This window comes from Oncorhynchus gorbuscha, linkage group LG14, assembly GCF_021184085.1.
Source record: "Oncorhynchus gorbuscha isolate QuinsamMale2020 ecotype Even-year linkage group LG14, OgorEven_v1.0, whole genome shotgun sequence".
Taxonomy (NCBI): Eukaryota; Metazoa; Chordata; class Actinopteri; order Salmoniformes; family Salmonidae; genus Oncorhynchus; species Oncorhynchus gorbuscha.
In genome coordinates, this window is record NC_060186.1 from 57,815,412 (window position 1) to 57,838,709 (window position 23,298).

Consider the following 23,298-nt stretch of genomic DNA (forward strand, 5'->3'; position numbering starts at 1 on the left):
CACCATTCTGCATACTTCTGGCCCCTTCTTGGACACTGTGTTAACTAACCTCCAGATGAGCTTCAATGCCATACAACTCTCCTTCCGTGGCCTCCAACTGCTCTTAAAACGCAAGTAAAACTAAATGCATGCTTTTCAATCGATCGCTGCCCGCACCTGCTCGCCCGTCCAGCATCACTACTCTGGACTGCTCTGACTTAGAATACATGGACAACTACAAATACCTGGGTGTCTGGTTAAGACTGAACTCTCCTTCCAGACTCACATTAAGCATCTCCAATCCAAAATTAAATCTAGAATCGGCATCCTATATCGCAACAAAGCATCCTTCACTCATGCTGCCAAACATACCCTCGTAAAACTGACCATCCTACTGATCCTCGACTTCGGTGATGTCATCTATAAAATAGCCTCCAACACTCTACTCAACAAACTGGATGCAGTCTATCACAGTGCCATCGGTTTTGTCACCAAAGCCCCATATACTACCCACCACTGCGACCTGTACGCTCTCATTGGTTGGCCCTCGCTTCATACTCGTCGCCAAACCCACTGACTACAGGTTATCTACAAGTCTCTGCTAGGTAAAGCCCCGCCTTATCTCAGCTCACTGGTCACCATAGCAGCACCCACTCGTAGCACGCGCTACAGCAGGTATATCTCACTGGTCACCCCCAAAGCCAATTCCTCCTTTGGTCGTCTTTCCTTCCAGCTCTCTGCTGCCCATGACTGGAACGAATTGCAAAAATCTCTGAAGCTGGAGACTCACATCTCCCTCACTAGCTTTAAGCACCAGCTGTCAGAGCAATTTACAGATCACTGCACCTATCTGTAAACAGCCCATCTACCTACCTACCTCATCCCCATACTGGTATTTATGAATTTTGCTCATTTGCACCCCAGTATCTCTACCTGCACATTCATCTTCTGCCGATCTACCATTCCAGTGTTTAATTGCTATATTGTAATTAGTTCGCCACCATGGCCTATTTATTTCCTTAATTTACCTCATTTGCACTCACTGTATATAGACTTTGTTTTCTTTTGTTCTATTGTATTATTGACTGTATGTTTTGATAATTCCATGTGTAACTCTGTTGTTGTATGTGTCGAATTGCTTTGCTTTATCTTGGCCAGGTCGCAGTTGCAAATGAGAACTTGTTCTCAACTAGCCTACCTGGTTAAATAAAGGTTAAATAAATAAATAAAATAATGTTATGTTCCTAGGCTACATGTAAGAATTATTCATAGATTTAATTTAGGGGTATACCTATGCTAAGATCAGTAATTCTAATAAAATAGTTTGAGTGCATCAGATCGCCAGATGTAAGCCTAAAATAAATAAATTAATAAATACGCCTCGATTTAATTGCACTGTGCAATCAATATTGACCAAATAGCCTACAAGTTCTCTTTCTGTTTGACCTATTCTGATATTTTGATGAGAAAAACATAACAAGTAGTGGACATCTGATGCGCTGTTCGGGTTGGTTGAGCCAAACACAGAACATATTGGACTGATCTTGGAGTTATTTATATGTGCACTTATAAGGCAGACGTCCCTTTCGGTAGGTCAGCCTGCTGTAAATTCAGGAGGATGTACCCGACCGTATCGGCTTCCATTCACATAAAGGTTTAAAGCCATCCTGGACCATTATAATAACTTTGTTTTAGAATTAAATGAGGCAGGCTGATGTAGCCCTCTCGGTGAATCTAAACAGCGTGTGCATGATGTTCCCGGGTGGCTCGTGACGTTCTTCTCTACCCAAAGAGGAAAGGAAATAATGCACCCCTCAGCCTTTCTGAATTATAAAAGAGAAGAGGCCAATGTATGTTGCTGTTATTCCGAGCGTGAGGTCCTGTTGGTTATTCCGCTTTATTATAGACTGACTGCACTGTCACCAGAGCAGGCCTATAGTATAGCTTAAACAGTTCCTGCACCGCATGAACTATAGGCCAATATTGAGGTTGCCTAACTGGGACAACACAATACTTTTCTGTTCAGCCATGTTTAGATTTTATTGTCCAACAATTTTCTAAAATGTTTCAGAAAAATATCTAGAACTGAATTTTCTACATGGCAGTTTGTGGTTGTCTAAAGTAAAGCCCTTGTAAGAAAACGAGGGTTCACCTGGTTCAGTATTTTTAGAGAGAGTGCCATGCCCCCAACCAGAGCAGACTGGGTATCTCAAGTGATTCTCTCCCCCATTTTAACCCATCTTGAGTTTTAAATCTTTTTTTACATCTTTGAATTACCCTAGTTTGCACCTCATTGATATTCTCAAAATACCAATAGGTAATAAAGTTAATAAATTTCACAAAATTTGCTATATACACAAAATTTGCTAAACTATTGTTAAGTGACTGTCCCACTGGATGTCATAAGGTGAATGCACCAATTTGTAAGTCGCTCTGGATAAGAGCGTCTGCTAAATGACTTAAATGTAATGTAAATGTAAAGGCTTTACACTTATCATTAGAACAGCCTCTCTGGTATTATTTATAATTTATTTACTGTTTACACTGTTCCAAATTGCCAGACATTGTTTATAATAATAAATAACCCTCCTTTTCCTTGATCTCCTTATTTAAAAAAAAGAAGTCATATAATAATAAGAAATGTCATTATCATTAGTATGCTTAGTACAGCAGCCTTGTAGAACCACCACCGAGCTATAGACCTAAGAGTGATTCTGTTGAGTATTAATACCGTACCTTACTTAGGCATATATTTCAATACTTATATACAGTTGAAGTCGGAAGATTAAATACATTTAGGTTAGTCATTAAAACTTGTTTTTCATCCACTCCACAAATTTCTTGTTAAACTATAGTTTTGGCAAGTCGGTTAGGACATCTACTTTGTGCATGACACAAGTCATTTTTCCAACAATTGTTTACAGACAGATTATTTCACTTATACATCACTGTATCACCATTCCAGTGGGTCAGAAATTTCAAAGGCACAGTTAACTTAGTGTACGTAAACAGCTTGAGAAATTCCAGAAAATGATGTCATGGCTTTAGAAGCTTCTGATAGGCTAATTGACATAATTTGAGTCAATTGGAGGTGTACCGGTGGATGTACTTCAAGGCCTACATTCAAACTTAGTGCCTCTTTGCTTGACATCATGGGAAAATCAAAAGAAATCAGCCAAGACCTCAGAAAAAGAGTTGTAGACCTCCACAAGTCTGGTTCATCCTTGGGAGCAATTTCCAAACACCATGGTACCACGCAGGAAGGAGACACGGTCTGTCTCCTAGAGATGAACGTACTTTGCTGCGAAAAGTGCAAATCAATGCCAGAACAACAGCAAAGGACCACATGAAGAAACAGGTACAAAAGTATCTATATCCACAGCAAAACGAGTCCCATATCGACATATCCTGAAAAGCCGCTCAGCAAGGAAGAAGCCACTGCTCCAAACCCGCCATAAAAAAGGCAGACTACGGTTTGCAACTGCACATGGGGACAAAGATTGTGCTTTTTTGAGAAATGTCCTCTGGTCTGATGAAACAAAAATATAACCGTTTGGCCATAATGACCATTGTTATGTTTGGAGGAAAAAGGAGTAGGCTTGCAAGCCGAAGAACACCATTCCAACCGTGAAGCACGGGGGTGGCAGCATCATGTCAGGAAGTTAAAGCTTGGTCGCAAATGGGTCTTCCAAATGGACAATGACCCCCAAACATACTTCCAAAATTGTGGCAAAATGGCTTAAGGACAACAAAGTCAAGGTATTGGATTGGCCATCACAAAGCCCTGACCTCAATCCCATAGAACATTTGTGGGCAGAACTGAAAGTGTGTGCAAGCAAGGAGGCCTACAAAGCTGACTCAGTTACACCAGCTCTGTCAGAGGGCATGGGCCAAAATTCACCCAACTTATTGTGGGAAGCTTGTGGAAGGCTACCCGAAACGTTTGGCCCAAGTTAAACCATTTAAAGGCAATGCTACCAAATACTAATTGAGTGCATGTAAACTTCTGACCCACTGGGAATGTGATGAAAGAAGTAAAAGCTGTCATAAATAAATCATTCTCTCTACTATTATTCTGACATTTCACATTTTTTAAATAAAGTGGTGATCCTAACTGCCCAAATTATTACAAGGATTAAATGTCAGGAATTGAGTTTAAATGTATTTGGCTAAGGTGTATGTATGTAAACTTCCGACTTCAACTGTAGGCTTCTGTATCAATCAATCACTTATTTGATCATGTCATCACACAGCATACAAGTCATTCACGATTTGAAACAAACGTAAATAAATAGGCCTAAACCGTTCCATTTCGGAAATTGCATTCACAAAGGAATGCAACTGTTTTTAATCTTTGCTGTAATATATTTTATTTTGTGTTGTTTACATTGTTCCATATGGTCAGGAAAAGTATATTGTAATCTAACAACACCTGTTTGGGACATTTTCAATAATCACGCAGCAATAAAAGGGAAACATGCAATGCTCTGATCCAGTAGAAACGTCAAAAAAATGCCTCATTACTTCTTATCCCTTGCACAAATAACCTACAGCTGTGTCTGTCCTGAGCTCACTGGTGCGGGAAACTGAGGCCCCAGAATATTTTATACAATGTTGCAAGTTTGCTAGCAGGAGCTTCAGGCCGGACACAGTTGATAGTTACAATTTTTAAGTTCATTGCTGACAGGCCATGCGTAGCCAATGTGATTTATAAGATACTTTCTTCCTGCAGGCTGCAATGTTTTTATTTGTTTGCTTTATATAGGCTATTTTTACATGGTTGGCAATAGAAGTTAGAATTTAGATTAACCACATTACAATGACTTTGAGATACAAAGACTATTGTAAATTAAATTAAACTGTCCCACAAAAATGTACATATGAAAATCATAACTGGCACGCAGATCGGCAGTAATTCTAAGATAAATTGGCACTCGGAAAAGGTTCAAATAGAAAAGGTTCAGGAGCGTAACAGCAGAATCTGTGAAGGCCAGCAGCGGGAGGAGAGTCAGGAACAGGTTTGTTTCCTTCTGGTTAAGTTATCTTGATCTCCAGCTCCCTCGAGTCATATGTGTGTCTTAATTATTTATTCAAACTGTGTGCTTTAACCCTTTAACCCACGGGTGTGATCATGCTACAGTGTTCCCTGCCTTTGAGTCAACCATTTATAAGAAGAGAAAACAAGATTAGTTTAATCTGTTTGCAGAATGAATGTTGAAGAGGGTGTGTCTACTACAATCATTCACATCCGGAAGTCTACTCCAAAGATGATTGAACCATCCCTCACCTCATTTTGTTATAACATCTTTGGTCTGACAGACATTTAACGTGACACCCAGAATGCATTGTATAATGTCAACAAATATGGCCCCGGCAAATAGTTCAGCATTAGCTCATCATAATCAGTACAACATTCAGAAAAGTATTTTCCACACATCATAAAGTGCAGTCAATGTATTCAGACCCCTTGACTATTTCCACATTTTGTTACGTTACAGCCTTATTCTAAAAATGGATTTTAAAAATACATGTAAAAAAATCCTCAATCTACACACAGTACCCCATAGTGACAAAGTTAAAACCGTTTCTTAGAAATGTTAGCAAATGGTCTGAATACTTATGTAAATAAGGGTAATATTTGCAAAGACAAACCAAATTTTGGTCAGGTGCATCCTTTTTCCATTGATCATCCTTGAGATGTTTCTACAACTTGATTGGAGACAATTGATTGGATATGATTTGGAAAGGCACACACCTGTCTATATAAAAGGTCCCACAGTTGACAATGGATGTCAGAGCAAAAACCATGCCATGAGGTCGATGGAATTGTCCGTAGAGCGCTGAGACAAATATGTCTGTAGCATTGAAGGTCCCCAAGAACACAGTGACCTCTATCATTCTTAAATGGAAAATGTTTGAAACCACAAAGACTCTTCCTAGAGCTGGCCACCTGGCCAAACTGAGCAATCATGTGGAGAAGGGCCTTGGTCAGGGAAGTGACCAAGAACCCAATGGTCACTGACAGAGCTCTAGAGTTTCTCTGTGGAGATGGGAGAACCTTCCAGAAGGACAACCATCTCTGCAGCACTCCACCAATCAGGCCTTTATGTTAGCCACTCCTCAGTAAAATGTGCATGACAGCATGCTTGGAGTTTGCCAAAAGGCACCTAAAGGACTCTCAGACCATGAGAAACAAGATTCTCTGGTCTGATGAAACCAAGATTGAACTCTTTGGCCTGAATGCCAAGCATCAAGTCTGGAGGAAACCTGGCACCATCCCTACAGTGAAGCATGGTGGTGGTAGCATCATGCTGTGGGGATGTTTTTCAGAGGCAGGGACTGGGAGACTAGTCAGGATCGAGGGAAAGATGAATGGAGCAAAGTACTGCGAGATCCTTGATGAAAACCTGCTTCAGAGCGCACAGGACCTCAAACTGGGGTGAACGTTCACCTTCCAACAGGACAACGACCCTAAGTACACAGCCAAGACAACGCAGGAGTGGCTTTGGGACAAGTCTCTGAATGTCCTTGAGTGGCACAGCCAGAGCCCGGACTTGAACCTGATCGAACATCTCTGGAGAGACCTGAAAATAGCTGTGCAGCGATGCTCCCCATCCAACCGGACAGAGCTTGAGAGGATCTGCAGAGAAGCATAGTGTAACGTTTGTCTTCCTCCTCTTCTGAGGAGGAGTAGCAAGAATCGGAGGACCAATGTGCAGTGTGGTATGTGTCATGATGAATTTATTAAACACAGAACACTAAAACAAAAATAAAGAGAATGAAACGAAACAGTCCTGTCTGGTGACATACACAAAGACAGAAAACAATCACCCACACCACACAGGTGGGAAAAGGCTACCTAAGTATGATTCTCAATCAGAGATAACGAACGACACCTGCCTCTGATTGAAAACCATACCAGGCCAAACACAAAACCACAACATAGACTTACCCACCCAACTCACGCCCTGACCATACTAAAACAAAGACATAACAAAGGAACTAAGGTCAGAACGTGACACATAGGTGAAACTCCCCAAATACAGGTGTGCAAAGCTTGTAGCGTCATACTCAAGAAGACTCGATCGCTCCCAAAAGTGCTTCAACAAAGTACTGAGTAAAGGGTCTGAAAACTTTTGTAAATGTGATATCAGTTTTTTAATACATTTGCAAAAATGTCAAAAACAGTTTTTGCTTTGTCATTATTGGGTATTGTGTGTAGATTCATGAGGGGAAAAAACAATTTAATCCATTTTTAGAATAAGACTAACACAACAAAAAGGTGTAAAACGTGAAGGGGTCAGAATACTTTCCCAATGCACTGTATGTGTCCATTACAATCTACGCAAGAATCAGAATGCATGAATTGTCACCAGAACTTGAAAAAAAAAAATATATATTTTTTTACTGTAAATACATTATGCTCCATACGGTATGCTACAGTAGAAACGACAACACGATATACAGAAAATAACACACTACCCTTGATTGGAACGCACACATGTCCAAAGTTATTATTTGTAAGGAAAACAACAGTGAAGGAAATGCAAGCACCAGCCAGAAAATGTGCCAGGGGGAAAAGGTTTGTGCTAGACTGCGCAAATGTCTGCATACTTGATCTGGGGGAACAACTGGTGAGGTGCATGGGCTCTCAAAGGGAGACGTTTGTCCAGTTCAGTAAAGCCTCATACATAAATTGGCCGCAACAATGAAATGGGCTACTTCTATGTGAATTAATACAACTTGTTATGAAATCATTTAAAATTAACATGTTGAAATATAGACTATAGATAATTAGCAGGTGGCATGTGTCTTGGATTGAGGGCAGTGTGGGTTACCAGTCCTGTTTCGTAACAATCCCATTTTTGAAGTGAGTGCATTCTGACATCACGCGCATAAAACAATCTCAGGCTGGGGCGACCGTTAGATATATTTGGAACTCACATGAGAAAAGGTTAAGCAACAGACAATTCAGTAAATATTGTTGATTTTATTAAAACACATAGGGTGTGTCGATAAGGAAAAATATAAGTTTTAACATTTCTACCAATCAATTGGTCGAAAGAAAAGACAACGCTCGGTTGACTAAGATTTTTTTTTGTCAGGGACAGCCCTAATCTGCAACATCAATTGATCATCCATATAACGTCCACTCACTTGGTACGGATGTCTGGGTCCTCGTAGCTGGAGTGACACATCTCGCTGAAGCGCGAAACAAAGAAGTCATAGCTGCGATGATAAGAAGCAGTGTCCTCCTCAATGTTGGCAAACTTCACAAACTGAGGGAGGGGGAGAGAGGGAGAGAGAGAGGTAAATTAACATTAATCTCCATCAACTGGAGAGGAACGCAATAAATCTGTCTGTCATATTCTTCCACTTTCTTTGTCTAATATAATCCCAAATTGAATTTTGCAATTAGTTTCTGGGAAAAGAGTAGCATAAAAGCCTCGTATTGAACTGCCAGGCAAAGAACAGATTCTGACTGCCGCTGAAATGTCACCATTTCAACTTTAATACTTTATCATTTAGTTTCACACCCCTCCCCAATTAACAACTAAACATTGTGCTCCTCTTGAGAATGGAACAGAGGGAAGCCTTCCTGAAGCCAACCTGAGGTGATGACTTTTTAATTAGATGCCTGATTAAACTCATTCTAATGGACAAACCAGGCTAAACAACTGCAGGTGACCTTGACCGGACCAGACCAGACACAGAGGCTAAAATAGCACCGTGGTTGTGATGTACCCAGGGCTCTAGGATATCTGGTACCACTTTCATTTCAAGTATGACAATGCAATGTAGTCTAGACTAATGTGTAGTGTTCATTTAAACAGAGATAAATACAAGGAATCTGCATACATAGAAAGGATATTTGAATTGAACTGATTTAGGCTCCGTGTATTGAGTCATTTTAGGTGAGTCCTAAAGAGAACAGGAGACCTTCAGTAGCTGTCCTGGACCACTGTGACTGTGGTAATAATCTCTTTCTAATCCCCCCCACTCTCCCTCTGACTCTCCCAATTAAACACCACAGCATGAGGCAAAGACTGATGTGCTGGCTGGTGTATTTAGCAATCATACATAAACACATTACTTTGGGGTCTGTGCTTCTGCGTATGTATCAGTGTATTAGGCGACGGCCCCTCGTCCTGTCCAAACAACGTTGATATAAAGGACACATTGCTAGGCCTAAACAGTGTTAGGCCTAGTTCTTTTTTATCTAGTCTAGGCTGCAATGATTTTCAAATTTGTAGGGCTGTTTCTGTTGTCCATAAAAATACTCAGATATCAGTTATATAAGCCTACCTTTTAAAAAGGGATATTATAGCTTTATCAAGTGTATTCTATTGTTATTTCATCTTGATCATCTGGGTAAGTGCTTATGCAACATTCTTCCATTGGGCTACTTTCTGACAGTTTCAGACTGTAAAATGGATTTCACTATAGTATAGCCAGCCTTAGTAACTACAGTATAGCCTGCCTTAGTAACTACCGCCTTAGTAACTACAGTATAGCCTGCCTTAGTAACTACTGCCGTAGTAACTACAGTATAGCCTGCCTTAGTAACTACTGCCGTAGTAACTACAGTATAGCCTGCCTTAGTAACTACCGCCTTAGTAACTACAGTATAGCCTGCCTTAGTAACTACCGCTTTAGTAACTACAGTATAGCCTGCCTTAGTAACTACTGCCGTAGTAACTACAGTATAGCCTGCCTTAGTAACTACTGCCGTAGTAACTACAGTATAGCCTGCCTTAGTAACTACTGCCGTAGTAACTACAGTATAGCCTGCCTTAGTAACTACCGCCTTAGTAACTACAGTATAGCCTGCCTTAGTAACTACCGCCGTAGTAACTACAGTATAGCCTGCCTTAGTAACTACCGCCTTAGTAACTACAGTATAGCCTGCCTTAGTAACTACAGTATAGCCTGCCTTAGTAACTACAGTATAGCCTGCCTTAGTAACTACAGTATAGCCTGCCTTAGTAACTACAGTATAGCCTGCCTTAGTAACTACAGTATAGCCTGCCTTAGTAACTACAGTATAGCCTGCCTTAGTAACTACAGTATAGCCTGCCTTAGTAACTACAGTATAGCCTGCCTTAGTAACTACAGTATAGCCTGCCTTAGTAACTACAGTATAGCCTGCCTTAGTAACTACAGTATAGCCTGCCTTAGTAACTACAGTATAGCCTGCCTTAGTAACTACAGTATAGCCTGCCTTAGTAACTACAGTATAGCCTGTCTTAGTAACTACAGTATAGCCTGCCTTAGTAACTACAGTATAGCCTGCCTTAGTAACTACAGTATAGCCTGCCTTAGTAACTACAGTATAGCCTGCCTTAGTAACTACAGTATAGCCTGCCTTAGTAACTACAGTATAGCCTGCCTTAGTAACTACAGTATAGCCTGCCTTAGTAACTACAGTATAGCCTGCCTTAGTAACTACAGTATAGCCTGCCTTAGTAAAACTACAGTATAGCCTGCCTTAGTAAAACTACAGTATAGCCTGCCTTAGTAAAACTACAGTATAGCCTGCCTTAGTAAAACTACAGTATAGCCTGCCTTAGTAAAACTACAGTATAGCCTGCCTTAGTAAAACTACAGTATAGCCTGCCTTAGTAAAACTACAGTATAGCCTGCCTTAGTAAAACTACAGTATGCTAAATAATTTTTAAAATGATGGCTGACTTGGAAAAGAAAAACAGGTCTTCGGTTTCAGGCTGAATGATAAAGGTGAGCCAGCAGACCTGACTGAAGTCACTTGCAGAATTTGCAAAAAGATGATCAATGCAAAGGATGAACGGACAACAAAACTCCAACATTTACAAGTCCATTATCCTGCAGAGTTCGCTACTCTGAACATGCTGGTTTTCCTTAACAGAAACCTTTAGGTAGGCCTAAGACAAGGTGTAAAAAATAAAAATTAATAAATTGCACTATATTTTATTTTTTAATGTAGCCTATAATTAAAATACAGATGCAATTTAATTGGAAAGACATATCCTATAGGATAGGCTCAAATATTGTGCCAAACCTTGAGACTTATTCACACTTTCTTTTGCTGTAATTTAGGTCATTTTCATACTTATTTTGTTTAGGCTACTTTTTTAAATTTTGTAACGTCTAGGCATACATTTAGGATTTTTACAGTTCAATATCCTAATAGGTCTATTCATTTTAGAATTAGCCATTGTTAATTTGTTTAAGTGTTATAAAGAAAATTATAAGTAATCATTAGTTTTATCTGATTGCATAATTAGGATTTGTACAGTTCAATAGGCACAAGACAGACAGGATGACAGACCTATTTGTTTTTAGTCTAAGCCAATGTAGTCAAGTGTTAAGCTATAAAGACTTAAGCTACATAATAATTTGTTTTATTTGATTGTTGACATTTATATGAACGCACAATTTCGAAGCAATTCAAAATAAAGTAGTTTGTGAGACAACAAGTCATCATTTATAGATGTTTGTTTCCACTTACTGAAAGTGCTGCTGTGGGAGTTTATCCCACGATTGCCCGTTGTGCAATTCAAGGATATCAATAAATACTTTGAAAATACTATAAATATAAAATGTATAAGTTTAACTTGTATTGACAGTAACCTATGTGTAGGCCTATATTATTGTCTGTTTGGTTTGCAAGGAGGGATTTTCCGACGGCACTATTTATTTAGCCTACATTTTGGTGAAGTAAAGCAGAAACATACCAGGTTTAAACAAACTTTCTATTTGATTAGTTTATCTTGCAGATGTTTGTTTTCTCTCTTATTATTGTTTTAATTTTGGCTATTTGCAAAAAACCTTTTGAGATGGAACTCTGAGACCTATAGATTCATTCAATGGTTGATCATGAAATAGTAGGCTATGCCTATAACAACAAGTCACATTCAAATCGAATGAGGATTAGGGAGAAAAGGGGAAAATCAAGATCTTAAAACAATAAACAGGGAATAAACTTCAAACAAAACATGATAGGTCCCATCTGAATTTTTGCACTGCTTTGGTGCTCTCCGCTCTTTCTACAATCTACATTGTTCTCTTGCAATGTGTTAGTCTAACTACCTCATGTGTATTGAACATTTAGGCTATGGCAAATGTGGAAAAGGCCATTTGGCATGGCGCCCTGCTGCGTGCTCACTGCGCTGTTGTGCGCTACCAGACTCCAAAGGTGCAGTCAAATTCAAATATGCTAAACCATCGTTTGTGAAATCACAATGTCGTCACCATCGACGATTGCTGTCAAACATTGTCGATAGACAATGTAATCGTAAAATCGTTGAACACAAGTGTGTGTATGAGTATGTGTATCAGTGTGTGTGTAATCCATGGCATCACTAGACAGTGTTGCCAGTGTGGTAAGTCTGTCTCTATGGGTAATGTTATTTCCTTGATACTTCCTGTTCCCTCCTGACCCTGCTGCTCTGACAGCCCTGTCTGATAACACCGATAGCTGCTGCTGGCTGCTATTACACATCAACCAGATAACCATTCTCTCTCTATGCATACCCACACTCTCCACCTCCTCCCTCCCTGGTAAAAATGTACATTTATGTTTAGATCACAGTCTGGCATCTTCTATTTACATGGCCGTTGCTACATTACATTTCCTACAGAATAGACCTGCAATTATATTTCTTTGTGATTCATTGCAGCCAGCTGCTAGTGTGTATTGTCTGATAAAACCAGGCTGTTTATCAAGGTGGGTGTCTTCTATTCTACTCACAGAGTTGGTTCCCAGGATCTGTAGGTTGGGTTTGTCGGCCTCCAGCAGTTTACGGACCATCTTAAGGAAACTCTCCACAAACAGGTTGATGCTCTGACAGTGGCACGCCATCAGCAACTGATCCAGAGCCTCCATAGCTATACACACATACCTGAACACACACATGGTAGTTATGCCACACACCATATGTCTTAAGACCATTACAGTCAACTAGAATGCAAATGAGAAAGTAATAGCCATGGTGCATTTTGAGCCGACATGGATGACAGTTGACAGATATCTGTGCAGTATATTCATGGCTCCGGTGTAACTGTGGTGTTGCTCACCCGTAGCGGTGCCTAGCCACGTCCCTGGAGAGCCTCTCTGACAGGTAGGCCCCGATACGGTCCAGCTTCTCTGGAGCTGACAGGGCATAGAACGTCAACTTCTCCATGTTAGCCTTCACCAACCCGTCCTACAGACAGACCGAGGGTGTGGGGGGGAGAGGGAAAGACAAGAGAAAGGTGGAGGATGAAGGTGGAAAAGGGTTAGGTTTGAGTTCTTGGTTCACTGTCTCCACAGGACAGGAATATACTCAAATCAAAATCAAGCTTTATTTATACAGCACATTTCAGACATGGAATGAAATGCGCTTTACAGGGAAAAAATTAACTATTAAAAAAAGATTAAACATTTACTACACAATAAACATACGATAAAAAAAAAAAAAAGAATGACACACTGAATGACTAAAAAGCACCCTAATAAAATGCAAAGCTAAACCTTTATGTTTTAAGTTCTCTTTTAAATATGTCCACCCGTTTCAGCCCCCCTCAGGTTCTCTGGCAGGCTATTCCAGAGGCTGGGGTCATAATAACTAAAGGCTGTCTCTCCATGCCTCTTGGTCCCCCTCGGGTTCTCTGGCAGGCTATTCCAGAGGCTGGCGTCATAATAACTAAAGGCTGTCTCTCCATGCCTCTTGGTCCAAGGCTTTGAGGTAGTTAAAAGGTCAGTGCCAGAAGACCTGAGGGACCTACTGGGTACATAACTTAAAAGCATGTCTGACATGTATTGGGGTGCACAATCGTGGATTGATTATCAACCAATAGAATACTTTTAAATGAATTCTAAAACTTACAGGCAGCCAGAGCAGAGACCTTAAAAGTGGTGTAATGAGTGCGCTCTGGTCTTGGTCAGTACCAGTGCTGCAGCATTCTGTATGTTTTGCAGTTGACCAATGGCTTTCTTGGGTAGACCAGACAGGAGACCATTACAGTAGTCAAGCCTGCTTATAATAAAAGCATGGAAGAGTGTCTCTGTATCAACCTGAGAGAGAAACAGCTGCAACTTGGCAATGTTCCTCATCTGGTAAAAAGCTATTTCGATTATATTGCTAATTATATTTTGTTCAGAATCTATAATAACACCTAGGTTTTTAACTGGTGTTTTATTTTTATTGCCAGTGAATTCAAATGTGAGACTCGATTCTCTCTCTGTGCTTTGGCTCCAACAATAAGTACCTCAGTCATGTCTTGATTTAGATGGAGGAAGTTGAGGGCCATTCAAGTATTTACATCACTAATACAGTCTAATAATTTATCAGGGGAGCTAAAATAGTCTGTAAAGTTGTGTATTGTCTGCATATCAGTGAAAATCAATGTTGTGCTTTCTGATAACGCTGCCAAGGGATAACATAAATAAACTGAATAGTACCAGACCCAAAATGGAACCTTGTGGAACGCCACATGTGATATGCATTTTCTCACAGTTATGTTCACCAAGGGTGACAGAAAAAAAGAAAAAGCGGACAACACAACACAAGCATGCGGCCATGCCCAAACTCTCGGTCACACCAACACACACCCAATCCTGAGGTGAGATAGCCTCTCATTTACATTTAGACTAGTAATGATCCAATAAAATATAATCAATTTTGCTCACAGGAATTGCCTCCATTGTATATTGTATTTTGGTATTTTATTAGGATCCCCATTAGCTGTTGCAAAAGCAGCTACACTTCCTGAGGTCGACAAAACATAATGTCAATAGACAAGAACAGAATGACATACTTTTTATAAGGTTTGAACTATAAAATGTGTGGTAAAGCATTGAAAATAATACAAAGATAGACTTAAAAGTCATTACCAGACAGAGCTATACATAACTCTATATGATAAACACATTAACCTGACTTTGGTCTATTCTCCCTGACTCTGGATTTAGAGTCTGACTCAACGTTATCTGAAGACACTTTTTATCTCCCCTGCAGCCGTGTGAATGTTATCAGAGAGCTCTGGTTAGTCTCATACACACATTCCAGACACACTGTTAGTGTGAATGAGTGAATGATAGAGGGTTGTGGGTCAGTCCCTGGGTGAGGGGATTAGATTAGTTACAGTCTCTGTGACGGGTGCGTAGAACCCAAAATTAGAAACAGACTGGTTTTTGGGGCATGCAGCTCACAATTGACATGCACACACAGCAGAGAAATTAGGTCTCTGCGGTCTGAAATCAGATGTGTTGCTGGCAACAGATCTGACAGGTAGACTTGGCTATTTTCATAACGTTCACAAATAAATTAATTCAATCAAGTCATTCTCCTTCACAGATATGGTGATATATGTAGAATATCTTCATTAGTGACTTTCTTCTTTGTCCTTCATATTCCCTCATTGTGACAGGACCAGTGAAAGTAATTCAGAGGTTGCCTGCCAGGAATTCACTTCTGTCTGTCTAGTCTTTTCAGATCAGTAAAGATGAGGAGACCACTAGAAATATTGAAATGGCAAAAAGGTCACAGGATGTAGAGCGCATTTCCACAGGAAACCGAAACTCTCACCTCTGGATCCTCTGGGAAAATGTTGTCCACCAGTCTCTTGTAGCGGGGCCTCAGAGCCCCACAGCAACCACACACCCCTAAAGGAGAGAGGGAAGGAGATACGCAGAGTGGGTGAGTGAGCGATGACAGAAAGACGTATGAATTAATAAATCATGTTTGCAACTGCAGATACCTGACCATGATAAACCACCAATAAAATAAGTCCTCCTTCAAAGAGAGTTAGTGAGACTACAGTGAAAGCTCAGGTTGTTGCAGTGCTACATCAAGTCTGTCACCTAGTACACCTTAGTATCAGCAGCATCCACCTCATGTTGACTGAAGAACACCGTTATTATTGACAAAGTTAAATAAGCCTTGCACAGCTCAAAGATTAATCAAATTTAGACATCCATCTACCCAGGGCTTGGGGGGAGCGAGAGAGAGAGAACGAGAGAAAAAAAAGCTTGGAATGAACTACACAGCAGCGGAGACTAGAAAGCCTGTCCTTGCACAGTTCTTCAATACCAGTTTTTTCCTCACAGGCTGAGAAATAGATGCCTTTGTTCTAAACTCCCTTTAAAAGAGGTCAGACATCTGAAGAATGTGGCCACAAAGGCATTGGAGCACAAAGACACACTGAGACAAAGACTCACCAGCATTTTCTTTTTTAAGACATTGTACACACATTTTTTTTCTCTCGAAAAGACAGTCACTCAGGTGCCCACACACACAATCTATACATCACAGTCTCACAATTGACAACCTTGAGGAAAGTTGTGTAACACTGCGGAGGGAAGAAAGCTGTGAGAGCGAGAGAGAGAGAAAGAGGCCGAGAGAGAGAAAGAGAGAGAGAGAGAACGCGCTGGGAGCTGATTGGAGCAGAGAACTCGGCAGTGATGAGTCATAGGGCAGGGGCAGGCAACTAAATTCAGCTGCAGGGAGATTTTTTTGTGGATGGTCGTGGGGCCGGAACATAATTAATCCCAAAAATAAATTATTTTCAAATAAACCTTCATACCTTGATTACATTGAGACAAGATCTCATTTATTTTTTATTTGTGGGAATATTTGAGCACAGACTTCCTAAATTCCTGGTGAGTGCCCCCCACATTCCAGTCCACCTGGATAAACACAGCTGGCTGACAATCGCCTGGAATTCATTCAAAGCATTACCACTGGTTAATATATATGCTGTCAAATAAATAGCCTTTCTAATTCATTTTTTTGAGAATCTGCAGTGAACTCTACATTGGAAGACTTCTGGGGAAGCAATAGACAACCTTGAAATAAGCTTTTAACAATTTCAAATAGGCTTGCCTAACTGAATGAAGATCCTTCCTTCCCTTCCCTCATTCTATCCTTCCTAGTTTATTTTCTTCCTTTCATGAAGATCTCCTTGAACATTCCACCATATTGCTTTCACCTAGGCTACACAATCATTATCAATTAATGGTTGTCAAGCATCATCAGCGATCACCTCATAGTAGAAAGGAGGAAGGATGCATTAAAAAATTACTCTCACTAGGCAACTGTTCTGTGTCTATCCCTCTGTCACATCTCTGAGGTGGTATCCTCAGTCATTCTAGCCTTGGGAGTTAAGATAAGATTTAGGGCTTAGGGCCTCTGTCTGTGCGTCTGTCAGTAAAGTTTCTGTCATCGTGGTGTTAAACGCACCCGTAAGGCTCTGCTAGCTGCAAGCAGCCGCTATCTCCAGCTCTCTATCCGCCCTCCCTGCTGCTATTCTTAGCTTTCCTCCTCTCCTCCATCACTTCCAACTCTAAATGACTCTTCTCCTCTCCTTTACACCCTCCATCCCTTCCTCGCCCATCTTGGCTGGGGGCCGTGGAGAAGGAGTCACTACTGAATTAATGACTGCATCAGGGTCCCCGGTGAAGAAAGCAGGGAGGCTTGAGGGATGGGTGGAGGTGGGTCCTGTGAGTGAGTCACTGAGAAGTGCTACTGTACATACTGCAAGTCTGTCCCCCAAGGAACAAACTTTGTGTGGAACACACACAGTGATATTACCAAAATATAATACCACGGTATTTAAAAAATAAATAAAAAACGTCAAAACGTAAATAATATATGTTTTTGAATAATAAAAGTTGTACATTTGCTTTATGAGTAGTGAGTGATCCCAGGGTATCAATACATAGTGATTTCAATGAGTCTTAGAATGTTTCTCCATTCTGATTGTTTTAAACTCTTCAATTTAACTTTAAGCAAAAGTACATTTCTGCGTTTATCACTTTCTGCATTTCCTGCACTTATTTGAGAATTTCCACACTGCCATGTAAGGGCTGCACGATATGGGCAAGCAACAATGTTGATGACAACAATGCTTTTTTCACTTTGCTTCTTAATTTAAATCCACTAGTGCTCTGTAATTACACTATTGGTTTGTGTTTTTTTACATCTGAAAATGGTTGTCTTTTCTTATCAAGTTGGACCTAATTTGTGTTAGCCGCTAATGCTAATCACTAGTTACACTTTTTTCTACCCTGACACAATAACTACTCCCAGGCATTTTAATTCGTTGTCATGCCCACTATTCTATAGAATTAGAATAATCATTCTATTTTCATGATTCCAACAGTTTACCCAAATATTTTGCTCTAATTCGCAAGTCAAATCACAATTGCAACATTTGGTAAACAATAAGGCCTAGATAGTAGCTGCATTGACCATGCAGACTGAACACAAGTGTCTCGTGATCGAGGAACAACAAATGCACTCCTTGAGTGACAGGGGGCGGGGCTAGGTCTGTGTGGAAAGTGGCTTGGAGAGAGAGAGAGAGAGAGAGAGAGAGAGAGAGAGAGAGAGAGAGAGAGCAGAGAAAGAGTACTCAAGTAGCAGAGTATACTACAAAAATGGACGTTACACACTGTATCGCATTTAACAGACCAAACATTCAAATACCATTACAGAAGATAAAGTAAAAACACAAACCAGTCCGTGCATCAATACCGGTATATAGGAAAATACGGTATACCGCCCAGCCCTAGCTGTGTGTAAGGGTGTATGTGTGGAGGTTCATAGTTTGGTTGGGGGAAAGGGTTGCACATTGGGAAAGGGATGGACATTGGAGACTTCTGTTTTGTTGTTGGGGGGGGGTGAATCAAAATGTGGTGAATAACAATTCTCTTGACAGCAGTGCAGCATATTGGTGGGTGCTGTACTGAACTAGCCTATAAAGGTGTGGGCTGATTGGAGGCAGTATGGAAGAGGGAAATAGGAATGGTAGAATCGTCAGGAGAGTATAGGGGGTGGATGCTAGATGGTAGTTGTGACATTGCAGCACAGCAAGGGGTCTCTGGCTGTCCATTCACCCTCACAGTAAACAGGTTTATTACAGCTGTGCGTACGTCATGTTCCTCTGCTCTCCTACACCAACACACAAAGCAAGAGCGAGACAAAAGAGAAAGCAAGAAAGGGGTGGAAAGTGCACAGCAAACTCCACAACTGTATAGCAGCCAGTGAGTCTAGGCCCGCGACCCCAGTTTGATATCTGAATATCTCGTGACCCCAACCATGTGAATTTTATTTGGTAATTAAGAGCCAATGTTTACTTTTTTATTTGGGGCTATGGAAGTCTTTCTGATGGTCTTCTCATCATCACATACTTTTAATGTGGGGGTATGACAGTCAATTGCAAATTAGTCTGACTTAATATAGCTCACCACCACTAATGAGTTGGGTGTGCTTGATGCATATTGCGAGGAGCTTTTCAAAGTCAGATGGCGAGGTCGCACGTCATCCCTGCTGTCACATCCAACCTGGATTGATATTTGGTTTTAACGCAGACGATGGTGCTTTCAAGACAACTGGGAACTCTGAAAAATATAAGGTCAAACCATGACGTCAGTGATCTTCAGGTCAGAAAGTCGGAGCTCTAGAAGAATGGGAGAAACTCCTCAAATATAGTGTGTCAAGCTTATAGCATCAATACCCAAGAAGACTCGAGGCTGTAATCACTGCCAAAGGTGCTTCAACAAAAGTACTCAGTAAAAGGGACTGAATACTTATTTAAAATGTGATATATTTAAAAAGTTTTTATTAATTTGCAAAAATGTCGAAAAACTTGTTTTCGCTTTGTCATTATGGGGTATTGTATATTCCTGAGGGAATACAATTATTTAATACATTTTAGAATAAGGCTGTATAACGTAACAAAATTAGGAAAAAAGGGCATCTTAATACTTTCTGAATGAGCTGTATATGCAAAAAAGGAAAAAAAGACCACAAATAGTTTCCTGATCATCCGTATATATCTCGCAGATATAGGACAGACACTTCAGAACAAATGTCCTTTAGATTTTCTGTTCCATGTCGTGAATCTGTTATTCAATACATTTCTACGGGCTAATAGCAGTAATGCCAATTTTTTTTTTTTAAATTGACCTTGGTCTTAAGAATTATACACCAAGTATCATAAACTATTTGATATGACCATCTAAAAACAATTCCATATGTTAACCTCACCAGATGCACGCCATCAGTCCAAAAAAAACAAAAATCCAATTATTATGCTCACTTAGCTGTGCCTCACAAGTAATCAATCAGTGTTGCTTCCTAAATGGACAGTTTGATTTCACAGAAGTGTGATTGACTTGGAGTTAATTTGTGTTGTTTAAGTGTTCCCTTTATTTTTTTGAGCAGTGTATATACAGTTGAAGTGGGAAGTTTACATACATTTAGGTTAAAGTGATTAAAACTCGTTTTTCAACCACTCCACAAATGTCTTGTTAACCTCTCTAGGGTAGGGGGCAGCATTCGGAATTTTGGATGAAAAGCATGCCCAAATTAAACGGCCTGCTACTCGGGCCCAGAACATATGATATGCATAGATTTGGATAGAAAACTCCAAAGAGTTTCCAAAACTGTTAATAGTGTCTGAGTATAACAGAACTGATTTGGCAGGCGAAAACCTGAGAAAAATACATTCAGGAAGTCGTTTTGTTTTTGTAGTTTTCTATTCAACGCCATTACAGTATCCATTGACTTAGGACTAAATTTGCAGTTCCTATGCCTTCCACTAGATGTCAACAGTCTTTAGAAATTGTTTCAGGCTTGTATTCTTATAAATGAGGGAGTAAGACCAGTCTGAATGAGTGGACCCTGACCTGTCACATAGCTTTTTCATGTGCAATCCCGAGAGAGTGCATTTGTTTACCTTTTATATTGACGACGTTATTGTCCGGTTGAAATATTATAGATCATTTAGGCTAAAAACAACCTGAGGATTGAATATAAACATCGTTTGACATGTTTCTATGAACTTCTGTTTTGACTGCGTTTGAGCCTGTGGATTACTTAAGAAAACGCACAAACAAAACTGAGGTTTTTGGATATAAACAGACTATCAAACAAAAGTAACATTTATTGAGTAAATGAAAATCTTCTGAGTGCCACCATATGAAAATCATCAAAGGTAAGGGATTAATTTTCTCTCTATTTCTGAGTTTTGTAACGCTTCTGCTTGGCTGGTTACTGTTTGTAATAATTTGTCAACTGGGCTATGTTCTCAAATAATCGTAGGGTATGCTTTCGCCGTAAAGTATTTTTTGAATCTGACACCGTGTTTGGATTCACAAGAAGTTAATCTTTAAACCTATGTAAAATATGTTTTGTTTTCTGAATTTTTATAAATTAGTATTTCTGTATTTCAATTTGGTGCTCTGCAATCTCACTGGATGTTGGCCAGATGGGACGCTAGCGTCCCACATACCCTAGAGAGGTTAACAAACTATAGTTTTGGCAAGTCTGTTAGGTCATCTACTATGTGCATGACACAAGTAATTTTTCCAACAATTGTTTACAGACAGATTATTTCACTATATCACAATTCCAGTGGGGCAGAAGTTTACATACACTAAGTTGAATGTGTCTTTAAACAGCTTGGAAAATTCCAGAAAATTATGTCATGGCTTTAGAAGCTTCTGATAGGCTAATTGACATCATTCGAGTCAATTGGAGGTGTATCTGTGGATGTACTTCAAGGCATACCTTCAAACTCATTGCCTCTTTACTTGACATCATGGGAAAATCAAAAGAAATCAGCTAAGACCTCAGAAAAAAACATTGTAGACCTCCACAAGTCTGGTTCATCCTTGGGAGCAATTTCCAAATGCCTGAAGGTACCACGTTCATCTGTACAAACAATCGTACGCAAGTATAAACACCATGGGACCACGCAGCCGTCATACCGCTCAGGAAGGAGACACTGTCTGTCTCCTAGAGATGAACGTACTTTGCTGCGAAATGTTCAAATCAATCCCAGAACAACAGCAAAGGACCTTGTGAAGATGCTGAAGGAAACAGGTACAAAAGTATCTATATCCACAGTAAAACGAATCCTATATCGACATAACCTGAAAGGCCGCTCAGCAAGGGAGAAGCCACTGCTCCAAAACCACCATAAAAAAGCCAGACGACGGTTTGCAACTGCACATGAGGACAAAGATCGTACTTTTTGGAGAAATGTCCTCTGGTCTGATGAAACAAAAAAATATAACTATTTGGCCATAATGACCTTTGTTATGTTTGGAGGAAAAGGGGGGAGGCTTCAAGCCGAAGAACACCATCCCAACCGTGAAGCTCGGGGGTGGCATCATCATGTTGTGGGGGTGGTTTGCCGCAGGAGGGACTGGTGCACTTCACATTATGTCGATATATTGAAGCAACATCTCAAGACATCAGTCAGGAAGTTAAAGCTTGGTCACAAATGGTTCTTCCAAATGGACCCCAAGCATACTTCTAAAGTTGTGGCAAAATGGCTTAAGGACAACAAAGTCACAGTATTGGAATGGCCATCACAAAGCCCTGACCTCGATCCTATGGAAAATTTGTGGGCAGAACTGAAAAAGCTTGTGCGAGCAAAGGCCTACAAACCTGACTCAGTTACAGCAGCTTTGTCAGGAGGAATGGGCCAAAATTCACCCAACTTATTGTGGGAAGCTTGTGGAAGGCTACCCAAAACATTTGACCCAAGTTAAACAATTTAAAGGCAATGCTACCAAATACTAATTGAGTGCATGTAAACTTCTGACCCACCATTTCACATTCTTAAAATAAAGTGGTGATCCTAACTGACCTAAGACGGGGAATCTTTACTAGGATTAAATGTCAGGAATTGTGAAAAACTGAGTTTAAATGTATTTGGCAAAGGTGTACATAAACTTCAGACTTCAACTAATATATATATATACATGTCAGTGCATTCTGATTCTGATAAGTTGTTGTGCTCATAGTTATGCATACTCCTCATACTTTTCTCATTCGTGTGAGAAAGAGAGAGATTGAGGGGAGGTAGAGAGGAAGAGGGGGTAGAGAGCGCTGGAGAGGGGTTGAAAGAAGGATAGAGAGTGAGCAGGAACGAAGGAGACAAAAATAGACAAATGGAAGAAGAGAAAGAGAGACAAACCTAACCTAAAGAGAAATACATGGACTTAGTACAGACAGACAGAGAGAGAATGTCATCAACAGCTCTTCTCGTTATCTTATCTGCACCTGCTGTCACAAAGCTGCTCCGTGTTTTTCCAAAGACACGTGGCCTGCAAATGTGAGCAAGTATACCCTAGTCCCCATCAGCACTTTATCCTGCTATCAATATCAGGAAATAGAGAGCTTTTAAATCTTTCCATGGCCGTGCGTGTGCGCGTATGGTCTCCCAAAGCCTTATCCATCTGCTACTTCAACAGAACTGCTACTCACTCCCCTGCTATTGATTGCCCTCTGCTATGTGTACATCTTTAAAATGTGTGTGTGTGTCTGAAGTCGACCATGTGAACTG

General features: G+C 40.3%; 1 protein-coding gene across 4 annotated transcripts in view; it reads right to left on the bottom strand.

Annotated features, from left to right (window-relative positions):
- Positions 1–7,214: 7,214 nt before the first annotated feature.
- LOC123995795 (protein EFR3 homolog B-like) overlaps positions 7,215–23,298 on the bottom strand; it is a 29,507-nt gene continuing 13,423 nt past the window's right edge. For 2 of the 4 annotated variants that reach the window (XM_046299470.1, XM_046299471.1), the window contains 4 exons: positions 15,528–15,604; positions 13,036–13,163; positions 12,710–12,860; positions 7,216–8,258 (listed from right to left, as the gene is read on the bottom strand). In XM_046299470.1, coding sequence (XP_046155426.1) covers positions 8,133–8,258; positions 12,710–12,860; positions 13,036–13,163; positions 15,528–15,604 — 482 coding nt within the window. In that variant the 3' untranslated portion in view covers positions 7,216–8,132. Of the gene's footprint in view, positions 8,259–12,709; positions 12,861–13,035; positions 13,164–15,527; positions 15,605–16,159; positions 16,447–23,298 lie in introns of those variants that run through there. The other 2 variants (XM_046299469.1, XM_046299468.1) reach the window with 2 other exon arrangements.